Raw genomic sequence first — 23,188 nt, 5'->3', positions numbered from 1 at the left:
TCTCTATTATTTGCAAGGATCCACTTTTGTCCTTAATATCTGGCTACTTTGTAATGGATCCTCAAATAAACAGTTAATTCATTATTACGTGGTACGTTTCTTGGCCCGAGGCATCTTGTAAAATGTACGATAAATATTACTTCGTTCGATTGATGTATTTATAAAACAAATTATCAGGTCTGCTACTGTTTTCATTTCCACTTCACTCGATCAATCAATTTGTTAGATTTTAATTCTTTCAATAATCTTATTTAGATTTTACATTTTTATCTTTAAATGTTATTTATAGAAGAAATTATTGGTCTCAAAATTGGAAATTTTAAACGGTTAGTGAATTGAAGAAACTTTAGATCAAAGGATAAGTTAATTGAATTAGTGAAAAATAGAAAATAGGGAAGTTTACTGAAATCGATTTGGCAATAGTTCTATATCCCTAGTATAGATCGTGACTGAATTGTAAAGCTATTAATGAATGATAAAAAGAAAATTCCTATTTCATAGACGTTGTACCGTATTAGATATAATAGTATAGGTAAGTTTAACCAAAATAAATGGATGAAAATTACTTCAATAATTTAGTGCTACTTTCACGTTAATTTCGTGAAATAAGTTCATTTGGAATAATTAGAAGGAATTTCTGTCCAATTTTGTTTTAATATACTCGATGCAAATTATATTTATCATTTTCACTTATTATAAATTCATATCGACTAATTACGTAAAGAGTGCAGGTTATTTCTTCAAATCTCTTATTGATTCAAAAGATTATGAACTAGATCGTTGAAGTTTGTGCAAAGATAATTTATATACGTCCATTCTTTATGTATTAAATATTCATCAGAAAAATGTTTAACAAATTTAACTGGTTGCTATATATATATATATACACACGATCTATGATTTTCAACAGTTTTATTGCCCCACGTTCTCAAACTGAATCCCATCAAAGAAGCTCCGACATTAATGAGAGTCGTTGATCTTATCGAACACGAGCTAGAATTAAAAGATATTGCAAGTTGTTAGGCAGCTTGCTATGAGTAGATGAAAAGTGAAAAATTCAAAGCACACTAGCATAGATCTCACGTCATTATTTTTTTCTCTTTTTCCAATGTTCATCTAATTAGCTTTAAACGTTTATTTTGCACCTTTGAAATCGAAGAAAATCAGTTGAGAAGCATGACTGCAGTCTTCCAATCTTGCAAATCTTTCAATTAATTCCTGCTTCTCTTTTTATAATCAACAAATTGTATTAAAACTTTACTTTCACGTTACGTAAGCTAGTTGGAGTGTATTATAAAAAAGTGAAGATAAGACCCCTATTACAAGGAGTATACTAATAAGAATAGACGGTATAGCTATATAAAAAAGGGGGAAAAATGCGTTATGCACCGGATGTCGAATCATTAATGCAATACGTTGCTTTTCCGTTGCAGGAGGTGCGTGCGGCATCGTTGCTCCTCTACTTAGGAATTCTGATCGCGGCCATACACAATGGTAAGTTTTTAACGCTACTTTCAAAAACCGAACTAAACTGTAGCTTTAAGAAAAATTTCTGTGGATGAAAAAGCACATGGCAAACGTAAGAAAACACTCCCTTATTTTTATTGTGTATACAGTATAGAAAATTTAGTCTACTTTCGTTTCTATTGTAAATTCTGGTAAGGCTGTTTCTCCCTCATCACAATTTCAGTAGCAGAGAAACCTTAAAATCAAACTCTTACAATCACTGCAAGGTATTCCAGTTTCGATATATATAACTATCCCTCATTCTTATTATTAAGTTATTTCCAGTGCTTTCTTTCATATTTGCATGAAAAATTTGAAACAATAACGTCGTTCTATGAATTGTTGCAGCGAGGTGAAATGGCTAATCATAAATCATTTTTACTATCCATCTTCCATAAAAAGCAGCAGCCTGTATCATTCATACAGACATGATCTGCACTATCTATAACACAGTCATCCGGACTGTTCTTCGTGATTTCCCATGGTCCTGCATAATTTGGTTAATTAATCTGAAAAGTTCAAAATTTAATCGACTTCCTTATTTTGGATTTGCACAACTTTCAAATTCCACTATGATTCGCCTCAAAGATAATTGTGACGGGATATTGCACGGAGATTTATGGTACGTTCCATTATGAGTGTGATGATGGTAAATTTCTGAAATATTCACTCATGCAAGAATTGCAAGGTGATGTACATTTGGAATCTGTGGTATTTATTGCACGTCAGCAGCATGCTCTTCCTCTCCAGTGAATGAGAAAGCGAAGAGAAGAGGCGAAAAGTTGAAGAATCCTGTGTAACGATAGCAATTCGATAGTGTGCAAGCAGGATTTCAACTTTTACTCGGTAAACCGTATATGTAGTAATAACTATAATAACAATAATCAACAGTCCAACAAAACTACATACAATTGTCGCCTTGAAATGTCTCTCGTGTCTGATCGTCATCTCGCAAAGAACGAGACGCTCTGGTGAGTTTTAGAGTTTTTGCCAAGACTTCCTTAAACAGGAAACCTAAACCGTCCCACTGGCGAGTCATGGAATTCTTCGTTTATCCGCAACGATTGTTCAATTACATTGAACGAAAAGATTATAGAAACTTTTCGTTGAAAATAAGTAAGGAGAACGAACACGTGAGAAGAACTACTCGAGTGTAAAAATGAGAAATCGTGAACGACACAACGCATTATCCGCTATTGCAGCCAATTAGTTTGGAAAACTGTGCTGAACTTAATTAATTTAGACACTTGAAGAAATGGATGATTATCGATCTTCAACTGGCAATGTTATTAATAAAAATAGAAGCCTTATTGCTGGTATATAGTGCAACAATGGCACATCTTTCAGAGGACTTCCGGGAACAAGTGTACAGTACAGAATTTCTCATTGCTAAATGGTATAATTGGAGGAAGAAATGTTGCTTGGTGAGAGCTATCCAGGAATAAAAATCTGAAGAAATGTCCATTTGTTGCGTGTTCGTAGTAAAATAGAATTTCACCGACCATGTATAATACCAAAGCACGATTCCTCATAATTTGGGATAATTTCTATGCTCCTTCCTTGGAAAATCGATCCATTTTTTTAACCTATCATTATATATTAACTTAACCAATACACTTTTCGTGAGTCGATCGTATTAGAATTCCATAACTAGTCTCGTTACCATTTTCCTGATTCTTACAATATTAGTCTTTGTGTTTGTGTTCGATCACACAAGCCCTGATACAATAGTAAATTGTACGGAGTAATTATATATTTTTCATCTCTTTATATGGTTCACCATAGTTTCTCTCGATAAATCCTCTTCTCGTTATATTTTAATCTCTCGTTTGTTAATGATAAAAATGTGTGTTGCAAAAAATATTTCTAAACTTTGGTAAAGACGCAGTAACGAGAGATTGCATAAAATTTTAATTAAAATTTACCGAGAAATCTACATAATGGTGAGAGCATATTACGAGGCAGAAAATGGTTACAACTATAATCCTCCAGTATGTAATGTTTACACTGCAAAATAACTGCGTTAATCTGTATCGTTTGCCTTGGAGCAGCGATTCATTAAAATTATAGAAATTTGATTCACAAAACTTTCTATGAAATCATTCGAGACAATAAGAGTTATACAACCACAATAATACAATTTTATCACTATTATTAATTGAGAAAACTAGAAGGACATACGTGTGATATATTCGAAGCAAAGAGAAAATTATCCGACTCGAAATAGAAACTTCTCGAGGAGTACGTCGTTTGTGAGTTCGATCGTACGAAAAATTAATTTGGGTATAAAATAAACTGAATATGAATTTACTATGAAAAAGGGAAACTTGATAGGCATGTATGTCAGTCTATTGGTTTGAGGCATGCTTAAAATTTAACGAGGAATACGGAAATGGAATGAGGAAAGAGTAAGAACCGTGACCAAAGAGAGAATCGGGAGACGTTTCCCGAGCAGGAATAGCTCAGGAAAATGGGAATGATAGTGATTCGCCATATTACGTAAGCCTCTCACCGATTCTATCTCTGTTACGTTATGCTGCGATGCTTAATGCTTTGGCTCACATCAGCATCAGCAGGAACATCAGCAGCAACAGCAACAAGAAATACAAGCCTCGAAAATGCAAGTGTGGTATGGCAAGTACCTGCATGACCAAGTGCTTAGCTGCTGCACTACTGTGGGCGTATATATATATATATGGTGAAAGAGAATCTCAACCGTTCCGACGATCTTTCCTCGCATGGGCGTTTATTGTTCCAGTTATGCGATAGATCACGTGACCCCCCTAAACAAGAACCACACACACCGCAGCTTATTGGTTCGCACACTCTGACCCCACCTAGGCCCTACGATATATTCCGAGGCCTATGAACTTTCTCACTTGGGATCTCGATAAATTATATATACTAGCTTTCGTTATACATATAAAATAAACCATATGATTAACGAGGGTACTCTCCCGTAGCTTCTCATTAAAAATCAACAATTTCCATATTTTTATTTCTGTATCGACTGTATATGATATTGAGAAACGATCAAGAATCGAATATGACATTGCGAAATAAACTATTGTACAAAAGAGTAATCTAAACATCTTGGAAAATGTCGATTCTGTGCATATCGACATATCATTTTCTAATCTCGACTACGAACGGATGTCCTAGAAATAGAAAAGATCATTAAGGACATCATTAAAAGAGTAGTTGATACCATGCTTGATTATCTTGGTAAAAGGAGCTGTTCGAGAGATATCGCTATGCTCCATCATATTTGATACAGTGGAGGAATTATGATCAAGGGAAGTACGATCGATACTAATGAAAAAAAATTTATGGCAGGCTCGTTAGGCTACCGTTGAATTGAAATAAGATAAAAAAGTTAGAGAGAGAGAGAGAGACGAGGTTAATTTGTGATGTGCTGTGCAATGGAAGAGGATTGAGAGGAATGACGTTGAAGAAGGTTGTTGGATTGATCGTAGGAAAAGGTGTAGCAGAGTGGGTAATTTGATTTGATTGGAACAGAGAGACGATCCTCGTCGGAGGTCTGCGGTCAAGATCGGTATTGGCCACGCGATTCTGTCGTCTCTCCACCTTGACCTCGTTTGCCTTCATCACGATCGGAGAAAGCATCTTGGGTGTACTTGGCAAATTGAAAGTACATCGGGACTTCTCTTAGATTAATGCAACTCGTGGCTCATACCTATACGTGATTGGAATAATACCTGCTACGAATGTTGAATCAAGTGAAAAATTCTGGAAAGTACAACACGCGCGTGCCACGCTCAACTTTTTCATTGAAGATTTTCGTGGCACGAACGAAAGTCCAACCGAGCGAGACAGGATTTATAGTGTGTTTGTGTGTGTGAGTGTATCACATTAGGCGCTGTGCCATTCTGTCAATTTTTCTACTAAATTACGAACGCTCGGCGTTTCTCGAGCCAAGCCGAACCGAACAGGCAAAAGGTCATTCCCATAACAGAAGGCTACAATTATAACAGATTCTCACGTGTTACTCCACCTATATTTAATGTCGAACGTATTGCTGCAACTTTCCTCCTTATAAATTGCATCAAATAAATAAATAATGCTGGTGCAAATGATTTGCATTTAGGTGTCGATATTTTATTTTTTATTCATACTCCACACTTTTTTTTATAGTTATTGTTCGCCAGATGGTTGTTTTTCTTAAGCAATTCGAGTTTGGAATAATCTTAAAATTAGTTTACGTTGCAGCAAGCTGTCTCTACCGCAGTTGAAAGAATCAGCTGTGACGAAAGCTTGCGGCATGTAATTACGGCTAGCCTTAACTGGATTTACGATGAGCACGCTGACGTAAATGGTATCCCCATAGATACCTCATAAATATTCTTTCTTTCATAGCTCCATTATCGAGTATTTAAAAATCATTTTTTCCTATATATAGCGTCGTTCTTTCGTTATTGGATTATTGGAAATTTCGAGGAATAAGGCAAAAATTCTTGAATTTGTTTAAAGAAAGAGCAGGAAATTTGCATGAATCTACATGGAATAATTGAGAAAGAAGTTTTATAGAAAATAAGGTATGCTGCAAATGGAAAAGTTGGAAAATTTGGCAATAAAAATTATGACTTTGAACAAGAGTGATTATAAAACAATGGCATTCCTGAGAAAATGTGATATTTATGTGCAAAGTTAGCGTAAAACAGTACGGTATCTCGGGAGATTTAGTACGTACGAGTATAGTTTTAGAAAATGCACTAAAGGAAACCAGTGACTTTTATGCGTAAGTGCACTCGAAGAACAATAAATTTCGAAAGATGATAATTTCAAGTGTTTGACTCACCAAGGTCCTTTGTGTTATCGGTGTTTTTCACTATTCTACGCAGTATTAGATGCATACATTGACAATATACGAATGGTGAAAAATATAGAAAGCGTAAAATGTGCAAGTAAGCCTTGAAATCCCGCGTGATGCATAATAATAGCGAGCAGTATGGTTTTATTTTAGTTTAAAGACGAAAATGGCAGAGTGAAAATAGCAGATGGTGGTTGGCATCAGTGAGTAGAAATTATGGCATTAAGGAGAGAAATGATTTATGTGTATAAAAAAATATCATCAAATCATGACGCTTATAAATTCATAGAGATGAGATAGTTACAAAAATTTGTTCCAGGTTGTCTCAGACAAATCTGTCGTTAAAGAGAATAGTGTCTCTGTGAAACATATATTATACACGTTATTCACTTGCCACCGAGATACTAACGTGTTTCTTTATATAAATTCTTGAAAGCTATATATATTTCAGGAAGCGATATTCGTGCAATAATAAAATTATAAAATTATTATAGAAATCAAATTGAAATTAATGCCACATTTATTAAGTGTGAAAGCATGATTGATAGATTTTTGGAAAATTCCCTCTTATGCCTATATATATATATATATATATATATATATATACGTATATGCAGTGTCGTGAGATGGATAGCAAGTTTTCTTAGTTCGATCCGTGCGAACGAAAGTCCAATAGCGCTTCAATTTCTCCGGGGCCTGCTGCGGTTTCTCTCGGCCATTTACGCGTTTCCCTGGACAGTGTTGCAGGACGCGAGTTCTATAAACGTGCGGTGAGTATACGATGTAGCGGACGAGAGTGTAAAAATGAAATTGCACCTCCGCAGGTGTGCTGCGGCACGACTCCAACACGATAAGACTGCAGCGTTGGTGGCTTCGGTGAAAATGTGCCTAGACCCCCAGACACGTGCGTTTTAACTCGCAACGAGAACGATAGCAACAGCCTCCATTACTCAGACTGAACCAAAAAAAAAAAAAAAAAAAAAATTTTCATGCATCGCGTCCTGTATCGATACCTCCTACACGCGTCTATACTTTGTGTATACTATATATGTAAAGTTCGTATATAGAAATATTGCTAAAGTAAGAGAACAAGTTTTCTAATTAACACTGAATTTACTTAGAAATGGAGGAAAATAAATGGACGTGTTTTGAGTGAAATCGTGTCAAAGGTCGCGAGACGAGCGATGAATTCGAAAAATCGAGTGATTTCACTTTGCACTCTTCCACTCGACCTCGAAACAATGAATTTTAGAAACCGATTGGTTTCACTCAGCTATGCCAATTATACTTGCTAACTTTGATCGAATTTCGTGTTTCTCTTTTTCTAGCAACCGCCGAGAGGAGAATCGTCTGCTACTACACGAACTGGTCTGTATATCGACCAGGAACTGCCAAATTCTCACCCCAGAATATCAACCCTTATCTTTGCACCCACTTGATATATGCTTTTGGAGGTTTTACCAAGGAGAATACACTGAAGCCATTCGACAAGTATCAGGATATAGAAAAGGGTATGATTGTTATTTTATTTATATTTATATAAGTAGCAGATATTGATTTTTCTTCATTTGAAAATAAAAATTGTTTTCGTAGGTGGATATGCAAAATTCACAGGATTAAAGACGTACAACAAAAATTTAAAGACGATGCTGGCGATTGGTGGCTGGAACGAAGGCTCCAGCAGATTTTCGCCTCTCGTAGCTGATCCTGAGAGGAGGAGAGAGTTCGTGAAGAACGCCATCAAGTTCCTCAGACTAAATCACTTTGATGGCCTAGACCTCGACTGGGAATATCCTGCGTTCAGAGACGGTGGTAAACCTCGGGACAAAGACAATTATGCCGATCTCGTTCAGGTGAGTAAAACATAATAGACTTTGCCACGTAATCTCTACAAAAGTAATCCGACAAATAAAACAAATTCTACCGAGAGAAAGTTCTTCTCTCTTTCATAATTCGTGTATAACAACTGTGATCAGATTTTTTTCATCGTCGAATATCGAAGAAACTCTTACGTTATTAAACTGTTCAATTTTTGCTCGAGTGAAAAATTCAATTGTCATGATAACTGCATAATCGAAGGAAATGTAAAATTTACAGGAGCTTCGCGAGGAGTTTGAACGAGAATCATCGAAAACTGGAAGACCAAGGCTGTTACTCTCGATGGCTGTCCCTGCTGGAAAAGACTACATTGACAAAGGCTACGATATACCTAGACTGAACGAGTACCTTGATTTCTTAAATCTACTTTCCTACGATTACCATTCTGCGTTTGAACCAGCAGTAAACCACCATTCGCCACTTTATCCACTGGAAGAAGACAATGAGTACAATTACGACACCGAGCTCACAATTGTAAGCAAATTACAGTATAAACTCTTATTGAATAGTCAATAGCTTCATTAAAGCGAGCTGAATTATTTTCTGCAACTGGGTTACTAGATCGGAATTATATCTTTAAGAAAAATTCTTTAAGGAGATCTCATGCAAATAATAGAAAAATAGATTTGGATTATTATTATTTTTTTAATTATTTGCAGAATTTTACCATATCCCATTTATTGGAAAAAGGCGCTTCTTCGGATAAACTTGTGTTAGGAATTCCCACGTATGGGAGATCCTACACACTATTCAATGAAGATGCAATAGATATCGGTGCTCCGGCAGATGGGCCAGGCGAGGAGGGTGATGCCACGAGAGAGAAAGGATACCTCGCCTATTATGAAGTATGCACACTCTTCTTTCTTACATCCATCAAACTTCACTGTTTCGTAACCATGCATAAGAAATTATTATAAAAAGTTTAAAAAGCCAGAATGTATATAGCATTGAAATATTTTTACATAATATTTTAAACTCTATCACATTTATGTCATTAATTACATAACTCTTGGTTCGCAGAAACGTTATGTATTTCATTCCCAAATATAGAGTATTGTGAATTTCAAAATCAATTAGATGTGCTGTGTTACATGCTTTGAAAATTAATATTTTAACGTTTGTTTAAAAAATAGTAGAGAAAAGCCAATCGCCCTTGTCAATTGATTCTTTAAATAATGGGGCACAATGACATTACAGATTTGTGAAAGTATTGGTAAATCTGATGAATGGGAAGTTGTGCAAGCGAATCCTAACGCAATGGGCCCTTATGCCATAAAAGGGAAGCAATGGGTAGGATACGACGACGAAGACATTGTTAAAGTGAAGGCTCGTTATGTTAACGAGAAAAAATTGGGTGGAATAATGTTTTGGTCCATCGATACTGACGATTTTCGAGGAAAGTGTAATGGACGTCCTTATCCCCTCATAGAAGCTGCTAAAGAAGTCTTCCTACTTGGTAGCTCGTAAGTACCTTTGGTTGTTTTTTAAAGATTTTTTTAAATATTGTAAAAGACAATTTTATAAAATTACTAAAATTGGAATTTTATTTAACAGCAGTAATACGCAAGAGAGAAAAGTGGAGAACAGTCGTAAGAAGCTTCGAACTCATGGAACAGGTGGACGAAAACTTGTGAATAGCCATAAACGAACAACCACCACTACCACTACCACTACTACCACAACTACAGAAGCACCAACGACCAGAAAGAGGATAAGTTCAGCTAGATCAAAATTCCGCTCGCGAATAAGAGAGCAGGAGCGAGAAGAAGAGGAAGAAGAGCAAGCAGCGAAGAAGGAGGAGGAGGAGGGAGTGGATGATGATAGAGACGCTGACAGACGATCCTACGAGCCAGTCGATGCTGAGGAAGCTAATACTAGAAACGTGGTTAGGAACGCTGAGAAAACTGATAGAACCAGGCCTCGTAATAGGTCACGTTCCAAGAACAAATCTTCATCGATACGCAGTAATCGAAGAAAGCCAACGAGAAATAAGGACAGCAATAAGAGTCCTGACCAAGAGGAGGAAGAATCACTCAGTAATAAATTGACAACGCCGGAACCACCTACCACTCCGGATCCAGGAAGTGGTACATATGATTCAAAATAAACTTACATTTCTCATTCAGATATGTGATCTATATTTAAACAATCTCTTTAAAACTGCTCATTTTAGATTTCAAATGCGAGGATGAAGGATTCTTCCCACATCCACGTGACTGTAAAAAATATTTTTGGTGTTTGGACAGTGGTCCAAGTGGACTTGGAGTAGTAGCTCACCAATTCACTTGTCCTTCAGGTATTACAATTTTGTCTAGATTTAATTATAATTCACTGTGAAGAGAACCAAGGTTTTAAGGCTTTCTCTTCTTTCTGATGAAACGAGTGCATTAATTGATACTTTCTTTTTAGGATTGGTATTCAATAAGGCAGCTGATTCTTGCGATTATCCTCGCAATGTAATCTGTCCTAAAAACAAGGTATCGCAATCGGCTTCATCGACCACGAGAGCCCCGATTACAGCAGCGACGAGTAGAACAACCTTCTTGCATAGTACGACTCGCCGTACCACTACTGCAAAACCGGAAGAGGAAGAAGTCGAAGACGAAGAGTATTATGACGATGAAGAAGAGGATGAGGTGGAGGAAGAGTCGGAACCAAAGGAACGGCCTAAAGTTACAACAACCGCAAAACCTTTACTCTATAAGACTATCGCTAGAAATAGAGCAACGACAACAACAACGAGCACGAGCAAGCCTGAAGAAATCAAATCTGAATCAATTATTCCTACGGAAGATGAGGAGGATCCCAGAATTATTAAAGAGCTTATTGATCTGATTAAGAAAGCTGGTAGATTTCAGTGATATTTTATTTTAATTGTAATGTTGTTTTACATATGTTTTTTTATTAAAACGTATATTATTCCAGGTGGCATAGAACAATTGGAGAAACAATTGCAAGTTCAAGAAAAAAATTCAGCGAATAATGGAGATAGTTCCGCCACACCAGCAACGATCAGTAGAACTTTATTTGAACGAGTTTTGAATCGTCAGAATGCTAAAGGAGCTGCAAGTCGTTCTGGAGAACCCTCTTTTAGAGCTAGGCACCAGAATAGTCCTGGAAGAGCCCAATTTGAGGGCTTGGATGAAGTTCCTGAAGTGAAAAGTCTTAGACGATCGCAGAAGCCACAGTATGTTACTATTGAAAGAACAAAGTGAGTAATCAGATGTATACTTTGTTGGTGCAACATTACCATTAAGTTTTGAAGATTATTTTCATAGGGGATGTATGAGACTAGATTCTTTGGCCTTTCTTTTAGTTTTAGTTTTTCTGATGAGTATTATATTATTTCCAATAGAGGCTTAGTTTTGAATTTGTTATAGAGGCTATTTCAGTTTCATTCCAGATTAATATACGATTCCTTTAATTAGAGCATAGTTATAATAGACCTTAACTCATTACTTAAAACCTTGTATCGATCATTGTTCTCTATTTAATATAATTGTGAATTATAATGATGACTTGATTATTATTAATCCTATACTTTTGGGGTAATGAATTGTTTAACGTAGACCATCAACTGAAGAGCCAGTATTAGATGATGAAGAAGTAGAGGATGATGAAGACGTAGATGGTGATGATAGTGATCATGTAGATTCTGTGGAAGAACAAAGTATTAGTAATCCAATAGGATCTAGTTCTACGCAAAGGGTAACGCCAAATTACGTGACTATACGTCGTAGCCGACCTCAAGTAACGACAGTCAGGTAAAGAGTGAATGTAAAAAACATGAAAAAATTTGTTGATACTTATTTAGCTAGATCTAAATTAACGATAGCTTTAATTATCAAAATTAATTATAATATATTATTTATTTTAACACTATTTACGTAGTATAACAAAAATTGTATATTTGCAACGACAGGAATGAGAATGATGTTGTTGGAACCGATGACGAAGCTGAAGAAGAAATACCTGTCTCTAACCGTCGCCCAGTTTTTCCTTTCAAGTAAGAGGTTTATAAATTAAGATCAATAAATCAATCATTGATATTAACAAAAACTTAATTAATGAATAAATTAAAAAATATATATCTTGACATATAAATATTTAGGAGTTCTACGACTAAAGCATCGGAAGATGAACCAAAGGAGAAAACAGTTCAGAATAGTCGTACAACTGCTACCGAGGACTCTGTTTCTTCAACCACTTCCAGGTAATTACCCTGCTAACAATTAACAAATATGCACGTGAAGAAAATTATAGGCATAACACGATATACAGGAAAATTTATGTTTTATTTTTTAAAGGTACGTCGGTATTCAACGGTTCAGAAGTACAACACCAAGGTCTACTACAACTACGAGCACCGAGAAGGCTGCAGAAACAACCACCACAAAAGCTGTTATTACAGAAAATCCTATTAGGATTAGCACGTATAATGCTAGAAATACGATAGGAGTAAAAGTAGTTTCACCGACAAGTACAGTAATTACATCAAGATCGGTAGAAACTTCGTCATCGTTGCCAACAACGGTTACCCCAATAACAACAACCATAGCACCAACAACAACAGCTTCAGAGAACCCAACAACGATTCCACCAGTAGTAGAAAACATTAGCAATAATATTAACGTGGAGGAGATAATAACAAGTATTCCATCGACCACCGAGTTTCCCATAAAACCGGTGGCAGAAACTGTGACAGAATTATTGTTAACTAGACAGAGACAGAACGTAAAACCAACGATTAAAGCAACTGTTGCGACGGTTTCTCAGCCGCGACCATTTGGATTCGTCAGAAGACACAGACCAATTAATACTGTAACGAGCCCAGCAACTCCTTTAGTACCAACATCGACAGAATCTTCGAGGAACAAGGTGAGTATTTTGAGAAGGAACAAACTTCGAACACCAAACTCATACACGGTAGGACAAGTTCGACAAAGGTTCAGGCCAGAGATCGCGAGTCAAGTGATTCACGAGGATCGAGTTATCGAGGAGGAAATATTAGAAAGGAGTAGCTCCAAACCCGAAGAAATAACACCACGATCCAGGGAATCTATTAACAGATCCAGATTCAGAGGATCCAGTAGGTACACACCTCCGACACCCAGAACATCGACTAGCGAGGAAAATACGAGTAATTTTAGCAGACGTCGACATCAAACGCCAGGATTACCTAGCTCGGTGGTCACAGAGGGTTCTTTAATTTCTGGAGCTAGGACGAGAGGGCGAAATAAAGAGCCTGTAACAGAAAAATCTCAAAATTTCCGAAGGAGAGTCGATCGTACTTCCTCGAGAACAAGTACGGACGAAGTTAAGGAGAGCATCAACGAGCTCGAGGATAGTCCGATTTACAGGATTGTACCTTCTTCTCATTCCAAAAGGATGCCACAGTCACGATCGAGACAAGCCAATTACGATGATAACGATCACACGCAGAGAATAACCAAAATCAGAGTTTTCCGGACAGAAGACAAGTCGAGTGAGGAAAATCTCAATATCAGACAGAGTAGGCAAGAAACTACGTCTCTAATTTTTGCCACAGCTGCAACTCTAAGACTTTTAGATACAACGGACGAAAATGTTTCTATCGAAAACTTTGAGTACCAATTGCATTCTGCGAATGGTCACGAGTATAATGATGCTACGACTTCTGTGCCAGAGTTGGAGTTTACCATTCCTGTTGACAGGACAGTGGAGTCGAATACCGATGATTCATTTGTCCGAACAGAAGATGCACTTACGACCATTGAACAGACCACTGCATTTGGCGAACGTGAAACGACAGAAGATAATAGCGACCTTTCTGTGACCTCTAATGAGAGCACCGATATTAATCCTGATGTTATTAAAATTGTGTTTGGTCCAACGACAGAGTCTGAAATTACAGCTCCAGCGAGTAGTAGCACTGTGGCATCAAAAAGGAGAAAATTGCTTATTCGAAGAGGTCCTTATTCGAGCAGTACAGCTCCTAGCATAGATGCTCCAGTGGATCCTTATCGAGAACTGCTTCGCAGACGAAAAGTCATCAAGCGTATTCGTCCAGTTTTAGATTCCAGCTTATCCACTCCATCCGAAGAGCAGGAAGAGCAGAAATATTCTCGTACTAGATTCTTAATTCAAGCAACCACCCCAATAACTACTCTGGGTACGGAGAACCCTACGGTACTCGATGATAAAGTTACTTTTGAGACCACGACAATCGGTAGTGAAGAGTTCACTGATTTCTATTCATCAGAAGACAATTCTGAAGTAATTCCTACGACTGTCAGTAATTTTAATGAGGAAAATCAGCCAAGGACGACTACGTATCGATCTACGGACGAGGAAACCACTTTTGCACCAGAATTTACCACATTTTTACCATCGTCCATCGCGTCAACCTGGTATCCATCTAGTACAGTAAAACGAAATATTTCTGAGACACCGATAGTGGTGCTAGACGTTAATAATAGTACTACCAACAGCCAGACAACTGTGCCATCTTTTACTATTAAAGTAGATTCTTTGCCAAATAATACTGTAGCCAACTTGGACTCGAGATACGTTAGAAGGAAAATCATTCGAAGACCACTTTCACCAACAAATACTGGTATTCATAATCGATATGGCTTGTCGAGAGCAGCGGTATCAACGACAACCGAAAAATCCAATTTAGGGGTACTGACCAATCGCAGGAAAAGTTTATTTATACGACGTCGACCAGTTTCTTCGACCACAACAAGAACAACCGAACATTTACAGGACTTTGAGGAGAATTTTAACGAGGAATTAATAAAATTCGAGGACCAAGAAGCACGTAAGGAGGATAAGGTCCAAGACGATTCTGCTAAGGTAAGAAGTCAGGTTCAAACAGAGGAAAATAACAGTCAAGATAATATTTTCATTGCGAGTAGCCCGTCCATCAGCAATGATTCAGAAGATTTCTGGAAACATTACACCACGAAAAAACAACTTGCCATATCAACAACGCGTAGACCAGAAATTCGGTCCCGATACAAAGTACCCGATTCGCTACGAGTATTGAAACTGACCACGATTGGGGATACGGATTACTCCACACATGACTCTTCCGAATCTTTGGAGGGCGGAGGAAAATATACCAAAGTCCCATCTCCACGACAACCAAAAACGAGATATCCCAAATTGGAAAGCAACGAGGACAAGTCAGATAAGCCTTTTTCAAGATACACGACTCTCGTCAGAAGTACGACATCTCCTGATGAATCAACGACTCAGAAAACTCGTTCCTACACAAAACGTCCTAGTACCACCGAGTTGTCAGTGACGGAAACACTGATACCAGCAAAGAAATTTGATTTTACAGCAGATGCTCACAGGAGACAACAATTCTTACGAACGACCACTATGAGAGTCGAGGATGCTACCACGGATATCCCTACGACTTTCGTGGACAATCCGGAATTGCACAATTTTGTTGATACGGACTACTCGACGCCATCGACGAAACCTCAGATAACGAGGCTTGTGACATCAGTAACAGAATCTGGTACCACAGAGAGGCAAAAGATACTCATTAAAACGAAATATTCCACCTTAACTTCGACGACGAGAATACCGATTCAAAATATGGCATACAGAGACTCGACGACAGCATCCACGATCGAGCAAATCTCTGCCTCTAGATCCAACGAGATCGATGACGAGTCCATCAACGAAGTTCACCAAAGTGTGGAAAGATCAACTTTGCCCATCGAGAGTGAATTTAATCATCGATCTGCTCGATTCTTCATCGAGCCTCATCACGAATCATCGACGATTCAGATCGAATCAGTATTTAGCAATTTGATAGGAGATGTGAGAGCCTCGAGGTCTAAGTAATTACAGTAATTGCTCACAGGCATTGTAAATAAATAATTAATAAAATAAAATTCTAGAGTTGTACATAGTGAAGAAACAATAAATGAGTATTGAGATGTTCAGAACTCGTATATTGTTTAGACGAACATACGAGTCTTCGGGATACCGATGTTTAAAAGAATTTCAGCATGAGACAAGCATCTTACTTATTGTGTAATTTAAGACATAAGAGGCATTATGAAACATTTATAAAATGTTTCAATATTTTTAATGAAAAAAATACTCTTCTCTGGTTAAGCTTTCATATGATAACCATGGCATGATTTTTCACAGAGTGGTATTCTATTTTTATTTTTTAATACTGCTCCAAGCATCTACTTCTTTCCGACCTAACACGAGCTATACGATCTTTTTCATAAACCATCAGAAGCTTTCCTCATCTTTCTCTCAGAGCAAAAATCATCATCCATCTTCAATTTTTCTATGATGGCTTTAATCGATGATTGATCTTTTCTTCGTCTTCTTTCTCTTATCCTCGGGTACCAAAGCACGAGATAACTTGATGGTGATGGTGCTGGCAAGGATTGCTCTTGAACCATATTAGAGAGAGAGAGAGAGAGAGAAAGAGAAAGAGAGAAGAAAAATACCTCATCAGATCGTCACTAAGCTCGCTGCTATTCTGAATTTCAGGTCGCCAACTCCGATACGCTGAAGTTGCCAACTCTCAAGGAGGTTGTCGGTTATCATTCTGTAAACACTTACAATATCACTACAGCACCTTCTTCCGCGCTTCTATATATATTATCGAATAATATTCAAGATGACACTGTGCTACAAGAGCTTCCAGACTCGGACGATGCTAGTAATGAACCTGTACGAAAGGTTCCACGAAAGAAATTGCAGAAAGTATCGACTGATCAGCAAGAATTTACCGAGTTTACGAAAGATCTGAAAAATGGCTACAGGAAGAATATCATAATGAAGGATGAGAGGGATGAAGAAAATTTGCAAGATAACACCTCCAATGATATCTTTGCTGAAGAACCATTGAGAAATCGAAAAAGGAAAACACGTGTTGATCATGCTGGCTCCTCTACGATTATACCTACGACCATGAGAAGTACTCCCTATGTTACTAAAAATTCTAATTATTCTACTGGAGGATTTTTTATCACGAAGAGTGCCTTTGACACTTTTTCAACGACCATCACCAACGATGAGTCTTCGACCACTGATTTGCCAAATCTTACCACTACCTATGAGACAATAACTGACATTCCAACAACAGTGCCAAATTTCGTCACTACAGATGGTTTATTAGAAGAGACGACTGTTAATTCGAGAACAGCTGGCACTACTGAAGAGGACATAGAACAGACAACCAGAGTGGTGTCTACAACCGAGCAGAAATTGAATACCATGAGTGTAGATTTATCGACATTGGTAGGAGTAACTGAAAATGTGCCAAAAGAGATAACACTCGAGGATATTACATCACAAACTACTTTAGTCTCACAAGTGGACACATCAACAGCAGATTACATTACTAGTACCTTACCTCACCAGACCACTGAATTTTTGAAAAGAAATAATAATCGTTACACGAAACCTATCGAAGAACCGACAAGCACTTTAATCCCTACGACTACCACAGTTCCCGAAACAACATTGAGGCTTGATACATCCACACCGACAAAACCTGAGTTGCCAAACGAGGCAACAAGCTCATTGTACGAAGGAGACGTAGAAAATGTAAGAAAATCAAATAAAAAGTATCAACACGAGATACCAGGAAGACGAACAAATGTTCATCGACGAGTACTGAATAGAACAACGAATATTGGATCTCGACAGAGAATATTTCACCTTGGCATACCAAGAACGGTTTATCCCAGACATCGAGCCACCTCGCATCGAGGACGAGCTCGTTATCGTGGATCCAACAGGATTTCATCAGCTCCTAGTAGTACCACAGACTCAATTAGTACTTCTAGTCTCGCTATGTCAATAAACGATCGATTCAACGATAGTCTGACTACTTTGCATAATTCAAAGAAACAGGAAGATGATGATCTTTTGATAAGTGCAGCTACATCCACTCCATTCACTGAAAAATCCACCGTTGGTGCTTCTTCTGACTCATCATCGGTTCTAAACAATGAAATCTCGAGGTACACCACCCTTGCTCATGAAAACACATCTAAATTAAACGAGTCGAAGGAAGAGTCTCATTTGGTGATGAACGATGATACGACTACACAATCTGATAGAATTGAAAAGCAACCACCCGAGGGCCTTGAAGAAAGCGATAATATTGAATCTCCTGTAAACGAGGTCAGTGCTATTTATGCACTACTGATCTGCTTGGACTCGTTATTGGTAGTTTCAGGCTTTATCTTGGCTAAAGCAATATCTGCCACAACATTTTTAACTCTTGATGGGAACCTCTTTCTGCGAATGCTACAATAACATCGAGCTATTGGCTTTAGAACTTAATGCAAATGTCGTCTCCGCTGGTGGAGAAATAATCTTGTAAAAAATCGTGTCTACTATTCTTTTAACTGTTTGGAAAAGAAGGGAATGCCGAGTACCTTTCGCCAATGCAACTAATAGAAATAATATAAAAACTAGAAGCAGACTGAAAAGGAAGAAACGAGAGATAAAATGAATGCAATGGGATTCGTCGGCTGCATAAACTCTTCATCCACTCGATTTTCCCTAATATTAACATACTTCTCTTTTCAAATGAAAGTAATGGTGCTATCGCGCTTATTCTATCGTACTGGACTCTTTTAATGCTTGCGATTGACAAAATGTGTTGAAGAATTCAGTTCGTTCACTTTTACCACTTCTCATACTCTAATCAAACTCTCTATCGTCATTCTGCTTGTTCCATTACAGCTTATAGCCTTTGGTCTCGATATTCAAAGTAATGAAATAACTATATATACGTCGACATGACACTTTTATCAGTCTGTGGCTTCAACGTGGCTTATTAAACATTCATAAGTTTATATATAAACACACGTAACATTAGCTGTTGGACAGCCCTAGTCCTCTATTGAATTTAGTAAGCTCTTGACGAAATCTGCCACTCGAATTAATGTCATATTTTCATCAATTATATCACAGCCAATCGCAAAGGGTCCGAACAGTCGTGTTCCAGGATCGTTGAAACGCACACAGCTTTACAACAGTTTGAGGGATAAACACTATACGTCACCTTTAAAATCTTTACTGTCGACTACTAAATATCCGACCACTATTGGGCATCGCACGATCAAGCCAGCCGAGACTACAATCTTACCCGTAACTGAAATAGACGGTAGGTGTATTTTTTGTAAAAAGAAAATTGACTAAAAAAATAATGTATAACAATTGTTGTACAGGTGTCAACGAGGCCAGCAAAATTCAAATAACAACACCAGCTTCTTATTTGCGATATGGAATGGACGAATATCAGACAACAGAATCGAAAGATCAGAGCACAAGAGCACAAGAGGTTGCACTATCCTTAACAAATCTACCATCACCAAAATCTTCGACCAAATCTGGTACACTATACTTCTTAGAAAGTTCTCCAACCGATTTTCTGATTTTTGTGTTTTAACACCCACTAGATCTCACAATTTGCATGTCTTGTGACTTTGACTGTGTTTGTCTTCATTGTTCATTTCTCTAATCGTCGCTTGAATCATACAACTCCTTCATTACTGTTTAAAAAACACAGTGTGCTTGAAAATTGCAACTTTACTCTGCGCAAACGAATGTAATTATTATATACACCTTACTTTATATCGATCCTTCAGTGTCTATACTAATATCTGCATAGCTTTTTCTTCTTTAAACAATTTATACGTATTAATACTGTAATGAATCCAACGATTGTCTCTTTAGCATACGTATATACTACTATAATATTATATTTAATTTTCTAAACGCTGCTTGCTGTTTCCATCCACTTCGACGTGAGTGCTCTAATGGAACTACGCTCGAAATGACTTTTAAAACTAGCATCAGTCCTCAGATCTGTCTTCACATTGCAGTGAATAATGCTCTCTCGATATTTTAAAACTAATAATGTTGTGCCCGCAAATTTATTAAAATCATTCTCCTGTAAATAACGTCTCATTAGGCTCAACGTTTCAGCTTCATCATTGTATATAACGCATAAAATTTTTTTCTCATCAAATCTTTGCTCATCTGTATAAACTTGGCTGCGATGCATCGAATCTGATACTTCACGTATAACGAGTGGCTTGCATCATTCGCAATTGTTTGTCTTAAAATAATGCATCATCATTTCAACTTATTCCTTGTGTGCGATAACAACGCTTCCCAGTGATTTCTCATGGACCACTCGCTGTAAAGTCTTTTTTGTCGAAAAGAAAGATTAATTGGATTGCATATTCAGGTCAGCTGGCATTCAGAGAGACCTTCAGACGCAAGATAAGTACAACAGTAGCACCTAGAAAGACATCTCCGTCATTTCCATTGAGCACTTTAAGGCAGACAACGATCTACAATGACGAACCGCAGCTTAGAGTTAAGGAAGCCTATCCCGAACTCGCAATCTCCAGAAAAAGAAGACCTCAGATTATCGATTACGATTATTACGAGGATGAGATCGAGTCGATTGTCAGTAAATCTACCCTCAATAGCAAACTTTATATAACCAGTAGTGGGAGGATTCAATGTTTGGACCAAGGAAACTTCCCTCATCCGTTGTCTTGCAATAAATTCATTACTTGCGCTAAAATAGTCAATGGCATTGTCATAGGAAGTGAATACACTTGCCCTGACAAGCTTTCGTTCGACCCCATAGGAGGTATTTGCAACTGGTCTGCTGGACTAGGCTGCAAAGAATAAAGGCTCATATTTTTTTAACGAATACCAAACGAATACTCAAGTTTTATTTTCTGCTTATTTGCATTACTCTTACTAATGATTTATGAACTTTACAGAGTTCGTCAATAGCGAAGCATCGAAACAGTCATTATCCCGTTTCTAAATTGCTATTGATTTATTATGATTATGATATAGTACTCGCAGGAGAGAAGCATTTATATAGGGAAGGTGTAATAAAATTAAAAAAAAAAAATAGTCTCATATTAAAAACAAGACTAATAAAGAAATTGTACGTGTGTTGGTATCACTTACTGATTTAGCAATGCGCTTTATAGGAGGAAAAGTGAGATTGCGATTTCAGAATAAGCGTACAAAGCCATAGTTAAGCGAAGAGTGGTGATATTATAATAATAAGAAATCCGCGCGTGTAAATATAGGAATACTGTAAATACGATGAATGAATAAAATAAAAAGTGTATTCGACATACCCTTAAATTACATCAAGGAGATTAATTAATCAGTGTATGGACTAAATGGTTAAGACTATCACTAATATTTTAAAGAACGATAATAGGGCTTTCTCCTGTTTTATCGGTGCGACTAATAAATTATCGTTTATAAATTGCGAGAAAGATTAATACTCAGCGTATATTTATAAGTTTTTATAATAACATTTTATATGTATACCGTTTTAATAAAAAAAAAAAGAATAAATAATAAATGAATCGTGCAAAATTATCAGTAAGAATTTTCTTTAGAATATTCAGCTTTGCATAAAGAAATAGAAACATTTAATCTATACTCTCCTATCGCATAAAAGTTTAATGTTTATATACATTATATATTGTCCTATTTAATCTATAGCAGTAAAATATCTTTACGAGCTTGACAGAAAAGATTTATATTCATAAAGTGTTTATAGTGGTCAGATTCCGTTCATTTCCACATAGTAGGAGACTTTGTCCTATTCTGAAAGGAAAAGGGAACGGCGGTTGACTGCAATGGAATAACCCGTTAAGAAGATCTTTGTACTATCGAGAGTCGAGTCATGAAAGTGCAATAAAACAATCACGCGCTTTTAATCTCCGTGTAAAAGCGAATTATTAATAAAAGAGAACATCACAGTAAGGTGACAGTCAGTGGAAGGACTGGGTATAGCGAACCCTGTGGGAATATGCTTTTACCAAGCCAGCCTCCACATTATTCTCAAACATTACGTTCATAATCTCTTTCCTTTTCATTATAGTGTACAACTGTAAAATCTCACAGTGGCCCAAACACAAAACAAAACGTTCTCTGCGTATTAAAATATAATAATAATACGAAGAAAGGTTACACGAAGCAAGGAAAACTTTACATTTGGGGATTCAATTTTATTGCGAGGAGTTAGTTTCAGAAAATTCCAATTAATTGGAAATAATGGAAGGATTAGGTATATAAAGACGAATAATCGAAACTCTTCGGAATTCTTTTTAGCAAAAGAGGGAAGCTTTTTGTCAGGTACATCTGGTGAAGCAAGTCTCGATGGAGAGATTTCTCGTAGAGATTTAATCCCCATTGAGGTAGCACGGGGATGGTCGAGGCTGAACAATAATTTACGACTGGTGGTAGAGTCTCTCAGCCACAGAACGAAATCGTACCTAGCCGGCCAGGCAGAACAAGTCGAGTCTAGGTCGAGGCTTAATACAGCCTCGTAATCCATGGATTATCCGTAATTTACAGCGGAATCCAATTTTCCCGATGTGTTTATTCAACGGATCTCCCCGACTTCATTCTCCTAGCGCCTCAAACTCGAGCTGACTTTATTCTTATTGGCCAGTCTTTCTCGGACCGATTGGATTTCGCCCGGGCCACCGGCAACTCTCCCCCCCCCCCCCCATTCTTGTCCCCCTCTACCCTTTCTCTACCCTAGCCACAACAGAGCACAGCGTACCTGTTCCTGTCATCCCCTTTCATGATACTTTGCCTGTGTCATTGCCTCTCTCTCCCACTTACGAACCACCTGATTTGCACTTTTCGCACCATTCGTGCAACGTAATTCTTTATGTATGCACACCCACACACGCGCACAACTATCCAATTCTTTTTTATTTATATAAATATTCCAGTGTCGATTGCTGCTAATAATTTGCATTTGTATTAAAATATTTATGTATGCAGTATTTATTATACAATGTAAGAAAAAACGTGCTAAAAATACATTCTAAAGGTATTTGTATAATTTCTGTATGTGTGTATGTATGAATGTGAAAAAGAATTATTTAAGCCCTTATTTTATAACTGGTTTGGCATGTTTTTGAA

General features: G+C 37.3%; 1 protein-coding gene across 1 annotated transcript in view; it reads left to right on the top strand.

Annotated features, from left to right (window-relative positions):
- LOC136775779 (uncharacterized) overlaps window positions 1-21,612 on the top strand; it is a 30,371-nt gene extending 8,759 nt beyond the window's left edge. The window contains exons 2-21 of the mRNA XM_066730853.1: window positions 1,434-1,494; window positions 7,666-7,848; window positions 7,931-8,190; window positions 8,435-8,689; window positions 8,875-9,060; window positions 9,413-9,678; window positions 9,770-10,302; window positions 10,389-10,511; window positions 10,625-11,062; window positions 11,141-11,426; window positions 11,785-11,979; window positions 12,138-12,221; window positions 12,327-12,428; window positions 12,523-16,056; window positions 16,117-16,120; window positions 16,373-16,376; window positions 16,707-18,373; window positions 19,172-19,364; window positions 19,429-19,593; window positions 20,454-21,612. Coding sequence (XP_066586950.1) covers window positions 1,434-1,494; window positions 7,666-7,848; window positions 7,931-8,190; window positions 8,435-8,689; window positions 8,875-9,060; window positions 9,413-9,678; window positions 9,770-10,302; window positions 10,389-10,511; window positions 10,625-11,062; window positions 11,141-11,426; window positions 11,785-11,979; window positions 12,138-12,221; window positions 12,327-12,428; window positions 12,523-16,056; window positions 16,117-16,120; window positions 16,373-16,376; window positions 16,707-18,373; window positions 19,172-19,364; window positions 19,429-19,593; window positions 20,454-20,908 — 8,994 coding nt within the window. The 3' untranslated portion in view covers window positions 20,909-21,612. The remainder of the gene's footprint in view (window positions 1-1,433; window positions 1,495-7,665; window positions 7,849-7,930; window positions 8,191-8,434; window positions 8,690-8,874; window positions 9,061-9,412; window positions 9,679-9,769; window positions 10,303-10,388; window positions 10,512-10,624; window positions 11,063-11,140; window positions 11,427-11,784; window positions 11,980-12,137; window positions 12,222-12,326; window positions 12,429-12,522; window positions 16,057-16,116; window positions 16,121-16,372; window positions 16,377-16,706; window positions 18,374-19,171; window positions 19,365-19,428; window positions 19,594-20,453) is intronic.
- The last annotated feature ends 1,576 nt before the right edge of the window (window positions 21,613-23,188 follow it).

Source organism: Prorops nasuta, unplaced genomic scaffold, assembly GCF_024137725.1.
Source record: "Prorops nasuta isolate Cenicafe-Biocafe unplaced genomic scaffold, Cenicafe_Pnas_1.2 PNAS00008, whole genome shotgun sequence".
Taxonomy (NCBI): domain Eukaryota; kingdom Metazoa; phylum Arthropoda; class Insecta; order Hymenoptera; family Bethylidae; genus Prorops; species Prorops nasuta.
This window is presented reverse-complemented; position numbering and strand designations above follow the sequence as displayed.